This window comes from Camelus bactrianus, chromosome 23 (assembly GCF_048773025.1).
Source record: "Camelus bactrianus isolate YW-2024 breed Bactrian camel chromosome 23, ASM4877302v1, whole genome shotgun sequence".
NCBI classification, from domain to species: Eukaryota; Metazoa; Chordata; class Mammalia; order Artiodactyla; family Camelidae; genus Camelus; species Camelus bactrianus.
Genome location: NC_133561.1, coordinates 15,471,738 through 15,481,515, shown reverse-complemented (window position 1 = coordinate 15,481,515; position 9,778 = coordinate 15,471,738). Strand labels below are relative to the sequence as shown.

At 48.0% G+C, this 9,778-nt stretch overlaps 1 protein-coding gene across 3 annotated transcripts in view; it reads left to right on the top strand.

Annotated features, from left to right (window-relative positions):
• The first annotated feature begins 3,844 nt into the window (after positions 1-3,844).
• CAPN8 (calpain 8) overlaps positions 3,845-9,778 on the top strand; it is a 54,395-nt gene continuing 48,461 nt past the window's right edge. For 2 of the 3 annotated variants that reach the window (XM_074351664.1, XM_045509480.2), the window contains exon 1: positions 3,852-4,152. In XM_074351664.1, the coding sequence (XP_074207765.1) occupies positions 3,916-4,152 (237 nt within the window). In that variant the 5' untranslated portion in view covers positions 3,852-3,915. Of the gene's footprint in view, positions 4,153-9,778 lie in introns of all 3 variants that reach the window. The other variant, XR_012501811.1, reaches the window with a different exon arrangement.

Sequence of the window (9,778 nt, the reverse complement as noted above, 5' to 3'; positions counted from 1 at the left end):
TTAGCCTTACAAGACAATCTACCTATAGACTTGCTGTGATCTCTAATCAGCCATGGACTTGAAACGTAGTCACAAATCTAAGTATTCACAGCGTTGCTTAGTCACACTGGGTCCGCAGGATCTGAATTGGCCACTGGAGGGCAGTCTCAGCTGGTCTCCCAACTGGGCTTGACAGGGCCCACCCCTTCCTGCCAGGGAGGAGGGCCTGGGGTGGGGGGTGATACGTGCTCCCACCAACCTGGAGAGTGATGAGCCCATACACCTGGCCCACCCAGCCTTCTGTTTCCTCCGGGCTGGTGAGATAGTGTTCAGTCTTACAGCCCTGGGACTCTTCGGCGTGATGGGATACTTGCTGTTCTAGGCCGATGGGGAACCATCTTTTTCTTAGAGATCATTGATGAATGCGTGGATCACAGCAGCCCGTTGCCCCTGTAATACTCTTTTATTTTAAAATTTTAATTGAGATATAATTCACATAACAGGAAACTCACCATTTTAATGTATACATTTCTGTGATTTTTATTACGTTCACTATGTTGTGCAACATCACTATTACCTACTTCCAGAACATTTCTATCACCCCCAAAAGAAACCTTGTACCTATTTGTAGTCAGTCCCAGTTCCCCTCTCTGCTCAATTTCTGGCAACCAATAGTCTACTGCATTTCTGTGTTTTTACCTATTCTGGATATTTTATATAACTAGAATCATACAACATGTGGCCTTTTGTGACTGGGTTCTTTCACTGAGCGTATTTTCAAGGGTCATCCACGTTGAAGTATATGTGAGTATTTCATTCCTTTTTATGGCTGAATAATATTCAATTGCATGGCTGTACTACGTTTGGTTTATCTCTTCATCTGTTTGTGGACATTGGGTTGTTTCCACTTTTTGGCTGCTGTGAATAATGTGTTACGAGCATTGGAGTACAAGTTTTGTTGAGTTTTCAATTCTCTTTCAGTTCCCTGGCGGGGAATGTTACAAGGAGTTAGCATTTTGAGGAACTGCCAGACCGTTTTCCAAAGTGCCTGTTCATTTTCCATTCCCGCCAGCAAGGCACGAGAACCCTGTAACACTCTTGACATTGCAGTCACCCCCTGCTTGTCTTAGAATTCCGAGAGGAAGGCCCAGGAGAGAGACTGAAGTTAAGGTTATTGCATGATGACAAGCTTTGCAAGCTTCGTCTGAAAAGCATACTTGGGCTTCTGGGTGATTTGTCTTCCTTGCTGAGGGCACAATGCAGTCTTGTCCTCCTGGCTGCAGAGCAGCTAGCTGTGGATAAACTCAGTGCTCTGGCTTAGCTTCGTGCACCCTGGGGGAGCTGCACTCATCTGCGCTCTTGGCCAAGGAGAGGTCTTCCTAGGTCGGTGCCGCCAGGTGTGTCTCTGCCCGGCCTCATCGGCCTCTGTAACAGACCCTGGGCTTCCTGGATGGAGCTGGCAGTCGCTCTTGCTGGTGTCTGGGGCGGGAGGCCAGGAGGCCAGGGAGACATCTATCTGGGTTGACAGGGCCAGGGGGCACCTGGCTGGGTAACAGGGAGACGCTGGCTGTTAGCTCAGGTGGGTTGTAAGCAGAGGCCACCCCTGACTCTGACTCCACTAGCTTTTCCTTTCGTGATGGAAAATGAGGGCTCTATTCGCAGCGGCTCAGGCCTGTCTGCCCAGATGAGTATGGTTTGTTTGTGCAGCATCTGGATGTGACGAATGAGGTGATTTAGGCAGGTGGGGTGGAAAGGAGATTGCTAACCCCAGAGGAGCCCCTTACGGAGAAGGGAAATTACCAGCTGCGCTTCCTCTGCGACCAGATGGAGGGAGGGCTTGTTCATTTTAGTCAGTCTAAAGGCAGTTTTTGGGGAAAGCTTGGGGAGAAACGGACCCCTGCCTGAAGGTGTCAGGTCCATTATACCTGGTGTATATATATCCAGCCACTAGGCATCTTAAGCCTGTGGATGTTTATTCATTCAGCAAATATTTACTCAGTCCCTTCTGTGCTCCAGGAGCTTTCTAGACTCCAGCGATACACAGATGAGAAAAACAAACACAGAGAATGTCCTTGTGGAGTTCGGAGCCTGGTGGGGTGGAGCGGCCTTAATTAAATGGTTGCTGGGCAGGGCGTCGAAGTTGCTATGAGAGCATTTAGGAGGGGGTGGCATTGTGTAGGGGCTTCAGGAAGCCTTCCCTGGGGCACTCGGGGTCTGAAGGCTGAGCAGGGGTTGGGAGTGGGGAGAGAGCATTTCTGGCAGAGGGCACAGCACGTGCAAAGCCCTGGAGTGGGACAGAGCAGGACATTCAGGACCCGAAAGAAGGCCGGAAAGTGGAGAGCAGAGAGAGGAGGGGTGTGGAAGAGGAGATGGAAAGGTCAGAAAGGGCCAGTCTCCTGAGGGTCTTGCATGCCACCCTTCCAGCCTGTTCTCCTAAGAGCGATGGGCAGCCATTGGAGGAGGGGGAGGTTCAGCTTGGAAGTGGCATGGTCCTGGGTGCTTCCCCAGACCCACTGAACCACCTACCCTAGACCCACTGAATCAGAACTTTTTTGGGGGGTGGGGGACAGGGGTAGGAGTCAGCATTTTAAGCACGGGCTTCAGAGGTTATTACATGCACTGGATTAGTTTCTTTTGGCTCCAGTAACAAATTACCACAAACTGGGTGGTTTAAAACAACAGAAATGGAGGCCAGAAGTCTAAAATCAATTTTCCTAGGCTGAATCCAAGGGGTGGCAAGAACCCGCTCCCTCTGGAGGCTCTAAGGGAGAATTCATCCTTTGCCTCTTACGGCTTCCTGGGCTGCTGGCGTTCCTTGACAGCATCACTCGTCTCTGCCTCTGTGGATACATTGCCTTCTCTGCTTTGGCCTGTTGTCAAATCTCCCTCTGCCTCTGTCTTATGAGGACACTTGTGATTACATTTAGGGTCACAGTCTCCCCATTTTAAGATCCTTAACGTAATCACACCTGCAAAGATCCTTTTCCCAAATAAGGTGTACACTACTTACAGGTTTCAGAGATTAGGACTCAATATCTTTGGAGGACCACTTTCTAGCCCACCCCACACACTGAGTTTCAAAAATACAGATGTTCCACAACCTTAGGGTAGACCAGGCCTACGACACGGGATCCCTGAGAAAAGTGACTCATGCACAGTCACAGCGCCCGTTTCTCCCTGGAGATTAGAACCCTTCTCTTTCTGGTCCTGGTTCCAAGGAGGAATGATGGCTGACACTTCCTGTGTGCTGCTTCTGTACTGTTCTAAGCAAGTTCCATGTACAATCTCATCACTCTTCTAAATAACCCTATAGAGTAGGTCCTACTATTATCTTCCATTTTACAGATGAGAAAATTAAGGGGAAGAGAGGTTAAATAACTCGCCCAAAGTGACAGAGCTAATTACTAGTGCAGTTGGACTAGACGCCCAGGTAAAGGCCAAAACCTTCATTCATAGGTAGATCGCCTTTGCTTGGGGTTACTCTGATCCGCGCTGTGAACCACCCGTCTCTGATACTTTTGTCCTTCTAGCAAATATGGGACCAAACTTTTCTGGAAGGGAAGGAGACCCCTCTAACCCCTTCACCCTTCTCATCTCCATGATGGGGCCAATGGGAGATCAGCAGTTCTGGCAAAGAGGTGAGAATGGGTGCTGTGATCCTAATGAATTTCTAATGGCTTGGGAGGGGCCCTGGAAGGTTCCCAGCCTCCAAATTGTCTGCTGAAAGGCAGAAGGAGAGGGTGGGGCAGATTCATTTGCACCTTGAGTACATATTTGCTCCTGGCCGTGACTCACCTCTCTGGAGCAGGGCCTCAGGTGAAATATTTACCTGCCCCACCTCCCCTCTGTGCTGCTTTATAGCTCCCCTCCCAGTGGGGCAGGCCTCTGAGAGCACAGAGCAGCTCTGCCCTCTGTCTACCCTGTGGAGCCTTGACCATGGCGGCTCTGGCGGCCCGAGTGTCCAAGCAGCGCGCGGCAGCTGAGGGTCTTGGCTCAAACCAGAAGGCCGTGAAGTACTTGGGCCAGGACTTCCAGACCCTGAGGCAGCAGTGCTTGGACTCAGGGGTCCTTTTTAAGGACCCAGAGTTTCCAGCATGCCCATCAGCCCTGGGCTACCAGGATCTTGGACCCCGCTCCCCACAGGCTCGAGGCATTGTGTGGAAGCGGCCCACGGTAAGGAGGTGGGCTTGCTGTTGAGTGTCAAACAGGATGGAGGGCCCCGGCTCTGGATGGGAGCAGAAACATCTTTTCAGAGGTGATGACGTATAGAGGGAAGTGCACGCACAGGCTTTGGAACCAGACAATTTAGATTTGAATCCTGCCTCTGCGCATGTGGTCTTCGACAGATGACCTCTGTGAGCCTCAGTTTTCTTATCTGTAAAATGGTTCCACTGCCTTCTTATTTTTCAGTGTTGGTTCAGGGACTAGAGATAAAGCTCAGAGCATGGTTCCCAGCACATAACAGGCACAGAATACATGGTAGCTGTGGCTTAGGACCCCTGGGCCAGCGCACCATGAAACAAACCAGTGCTAGGAGTCATCAGTCCGGGGGTGCATTGTGACGTCAGTGCTGATAGGTGCAGGGTTGCTTAGGGTCGTGAGTTGTCATTGTTCTATCAGGGCTGAGGAGTGGAGAGGTGGGGATTGGGGCTGTGTGAATGCAGGTGGGTGTGAGGGGCTCTGGGATGCCGTCACTGATACCACCCAAAGCTCAAGGGCAGGGGATGGAGAACCGTCCTCCCCAAACCTGGGCCCATGACGTAGTGCTCTGTGACCCTTGTCAGTGATTTAACCTCAGGGATAGGAGTCCCTCTCCCTCTGCACAGAGTGGCTGTGAGACTTGAGATAATCATATGACCGGCTCTGTTCAGTGCCTGCCATGAATAGTTTCATAAGAGCACTGCCCTTGGCCAGGGTGCCTTTTGTCTTCTAGGCCATGGTGGGAAAATCAAGTCATGGTCCTGATTTTCTTGGTAGTGGTTGAAAAGGGAGGATAAAGAGAGAGTAACTTTTTGGACATGATCAAAATCATCATTTAACTCCAGCTATCTCTACCCATCCTGTTGTCATCCTGTCGATTTTATACCACGGTTACCACCTTTGAGGATAGCTCCTTTGCCCAGGCTCCCTCCAGCCCACTGTGGTCATCTTCCATCCCTCTCTGGCACCTGTGGGGACACCCTGGGATGTTGGCAAAATCAAGGTTTTATGTTTCAAGGTCAAGGGTTGACAGCCACGTTTCATTTCAACAGATAGTTTTTTAGACTGTGTTTTGTGCCAGGTGTTGACTGTGCTCTGTTTGGGAAGGTGGTCAGGGAGAGACTGAGGAGTGAACTGTGTTCTCAGCTCTGATGGAGGTTGTGGGGAGACAGATGCATGAATAGAGGACTGACTCCCTTGGCAAAATGAAGGAAGTGCTAACAGAGGCATAAACTGTGGGTGTGGGAACCTGGGATGTTATGACTGAATGATGGAGAGAGTTAAAGGGACAGATGAAGCATTCTAGTGGAAATGAAGGACCCCAGGGAGCTTGGGGGAGTGGGGAGATGGATTTGGGGGAAGGAGAGAAGATCTCACGCTGTGACCAGAGTCAGGTATCCACTAAGTATTGCCTAGTTTTTCTCCTTCATTTGAGATTCTTAAAGCCCTCACCTCCTCAGCCACATTGCATGTTCTCCCCTAAACTGTGTCTTCACCTGGTCCCACTCTCCATGTAAATATGGTATTTTTCGACTGGAGTTCTGATTTGTCCCCAGCAACAAAATGCTATAAAATTTCAAAGGATGAGGGAGAGGGCCTGATGAATGTGGAATTGAAGTACTTCCATTATTGGGAGTTTTCAGATGAATAAGTAAAAGCTTGTCAAAATGTACCCTCTCCATCCTCAGTCATCAGTGAAGGATCCTCACACGGCCACACTTGGCCAGGCTGTGCTCACACATCACGTGGTACATTATAGGACAGTTTCAGCCTCTAAGATCTTACAGATTATTGAATAAACTCCTGAGTTGGTAATGACCCTGATGCTATCTCTATTGGGGACCTGCCTTGGAATCTGGGAAAATCAGCCTGTTCCTAAATGCTTCATTTCTTTCTTCCCTGAGGCCTCTTGGGCCTGCAAGAAGGTTGGGGTGTCCAGAAATGAGGTGCATCTATGAGTTCATTTGCTCTTCTTCCCTCCCCTGCCCTTCCTTCCCCGCCCCACTCCTTATCTCTCTTCCTCCTCCATCCTTCCTTCCTTCCTTTCTCTCTTTCTTTTTTTCTTAAATTGTGATAAAATATACCTAACAGAACATTTACCGTCTTAACCACTTTTAAGTGTATAGTTCAGTGGCAATAAGAGTGTTTACATTTTTGCGCAACTGTTGTCACCAACCATCTGCAGAACTTTTTCATCTTGCAAAACTGGAACTCTGCTCATTAAACACTAACTCCCCATTCCTCCTTCCATTCTACTTTCTGTCTCTATGAGTGTGACAACTCTAGGTACCTCGGAGATGAGCGAAATCATGCAGTACTTGTCCTTCTCTGACTGGCTGATTTCACTGAGCATAATGTCCTCAAGATGCGTCCATGTTGTAGCAGGTGACAGGATTTCCTTACTTTTTAAGATTGAATAATATTCCATTGTGTGCATCAGGTGGATCAAGATTCTGGTTCCATCTTTGCCATTTGCTAACTGTGTGACTGTGGCTCAGTTACTAACATCTCTGGGACTCAATTTACACATCTATAAAATGGGAATAATAATATTACATACCTCATTGGATTATTGGGAGGCTTGAATGAGTGAATGGGTTCAGCACAGTGCCTGGCATGTAATAAATGGTCAACTTTATGTGCTGTCTCCAGCTATTTTTACAAGACAGAATGTCCAGAGAATGAAGTATAAAGATGAACAAAATTTACGAAAGTCCAGGAGAAGAAGCAGTTGATTTGACTGTGGGACTGGGGCAGGTTAATTACTGCAGACGTCTGAGTGGGTGTTGGTGAAAGAAGAGGGTCATGATAGAGACCAAGAAGGCACAGGTGTGAGCAAAGGCTCCGACTGGGTGGTGGATGTGCGTTCAGAGCAAGTGTGTTCAGAGGAGGGCAGTAGCCCGCTGTAATTAGAGGAGAGCGTGTGCTGTGGGAAACAGGGAGTGAGGCTGGAAATGGCAAATGGGGCCAGATCCGAGGGGACAGGAGTGCGGGCTAAGTAAGGTGACCATCGTCGATGGTGATACTGGTGAAGATGGTGGTATCGCTGGGTTTCCCAAAAATGCACGGGCAGAGCTCCTGAAATGCCAAACACAGACTATCAGACATGGACTAATGCCCTGTGGAGCAACCTTTCCAAGTCACCAAGTCACTGAGAATGTGTGGTTTAAATCACTTCCTACCCTGGATTCCTCACTGATACCCGTGTTTCCCTGGTGCCAGTTCATCAGAGGATGATATGAGGCCCAAGTAATTTGTGTTTGTGGAGTGTTTTGAGATCCTTACCTGAGTAATAGTAACCATTATTAGTAAAAAGATATGCTTGTTATTAAGGGGAAGAATAGTGTCTCAAGTATGGGGAGGTGCCTCTTCTAAAGCTCTTTGGCCGCCAAGTTACTTTGAATTTCTCTGATCTGATCTGAGTTCCAACAGAAAGTTAGCAGTGGAGAGAAGAGTTTGGAAATGTCCTTCAGGCAGAATGCTGAGATGTGATCTTACAAAGCTGACGACTTTCTGTGGCCCCTGAGAGACTCATAGAACATATGAGTCATGGCATCTCTTGGTTGTTTTCTCTTGGTGTATGTGTGTGTGTGTGTGTGTGTGTGTGTGTTGAATTATGTTAATGAATAACATGTAGACAAATGACATTCCATCTGCCTGTAACCTGCTTAGCACCGTTCTGGTTATAACGCTTTAATTGTCTCCAGCATTTGCAAACCACTGTCTTCCAAACCAGAGTAAAAATTTTAGCAGAGCTTGGCAGGCGTATTAGATATGAGTCTAGTGAGCTTCTAGCATATGAATAGTGTGACGTGGGTGAGTGACATGCAGCTCAGGAGAGTGATGTGGGGAGCATCAGCATATTCTGTAGTTAGTAGTTGAAGCCACTGGGCTGGATGATGTCACCAAGGGACAATGCTCAGGGCATGTTATTGCTCTATGAAATGGGATCGTGCAGAGGGCTGAGGACCCAGCCCAGAGGTTCCCTGATCCTTAGGGGTGAGCAGAGCAGAGGAACCCTTGAAGGAGACCGAGAAGGAGCAGAAAGAGAGGCGAGAAAGTCAAGAGTGAGTAAGGATACAGAAGCCAAGAGAGGAGAGTTTTGGAAGGAGGGACCCAGGCAACGGTATTGAATGTAAAGAACAGTCAGTGAGATTGGAATGGAACACGCTCCTTCCATGATTGCTGGTGTCTCAGGTGAGAAGAGTTTCATGGAGCCATTGGAGATTGGAACCCGATTTCAGGAGACTGATGGATGAGGAACAGGAGGCTCTTTTAAGAGGATTCTCTAAGGAAAGAGATTCTGCCAAGCCTCTGTTTAGCATGCTCTCTGCAACTTCCTTCTCAAAGAAGCAACCTCTTCCTTCCTTTTTAAAAGCCAAATTACATTAAACATTTTTTCCCTCTTAGCAGAAACACTGGGGATTGAACCCAGGAGCTTGTGGATGCCAAGCACGCGTTCTACCGCTGAGCTATACCCCTTTGTTAAACATTTTTGTCTCCCCATTTTTACCTATTAAAATTTCAAATCTTTCCACCTTTTGTTCACCAAGAGATGATGTCTGGAGACTGGGAGCTCTGGAACACCTGGGATTAGAATTTGCAGCTGCCCACTTTTAGAACATCTAGTTTGGCTAATGCCACTTTTCTCTTTAAAATGCAATTAGAGAATGTGAAAGATTGAAATGAACAAACAAACAAGCAAACAAGTAAAGTACCATGAGTTCATGCTGCTTACAGTGAAGTTGCAAAGCTCTACGTGTGCTCAGAAAAGACGTATGCGACGTGATAAAAACTGGATACATGTGTAAATGTGCTTTTACATCAAAAGACAGTTTCTGGAAGGATACATAAGAACTATTAACAGCAGGATTCTGAGGTGGAAGGGGTGTTTGGTTTTACAGCATTATTTACTGTTAGACATTTTTTTACCCATGTGCATGTATTTCTTTCTCAATAGACAACAATTTAATGTATTTTTTTAATACTTGGAATTTTTAAAAAGCCAGCCCAAAGGCGTTGTCTCTGCCCATTTAGGTTGCTTTGTACAAGGCTGGAGGGCTGCCACTTGAAGCCTCCCCCCCCCCCCCGGATACAGTGCTTTCCCAGAACCCCAGCACCCCAGCTCCCCGCCGCATGCCCACCCTCTTGGGCTGCCTTCAGCCCATTCTTTTGATTCCCCATCCTTTTTGATCCACCGTTTCTTCATCTCTATGGAGTGAGATGGAAATCCTTCCTGTTCTTTGTGGTCTGACAGTCCTCGATGTAGCACACCCCAAGCTGACCTCTTTTTTGTCCCTTGAGGTCCCACTCTTTCCCCCTAACAGCGTGCCTCGTGGGGAGGCAGCCCCGTCTCTCCTCTGGGAACCAATCCACAGCCTGCTCCTGGGTCCCACCTTGCTAATGCACTTGTATCACCTCCCACCTAATACGTCTTTCAGACACTATCCCTCTGGAGCATTTCTCCCTTTTCTCCCTTTGTGTAGGTAGTCTGCATTCCAGTACTGTGCACTGGGCTTTTTCTCTGACTTTTTCATGAGTGTCAATCTTGGTTTCCCACGTAGTCTGAAAGCACTTTGAAGCTAAGGACCATGTGTTT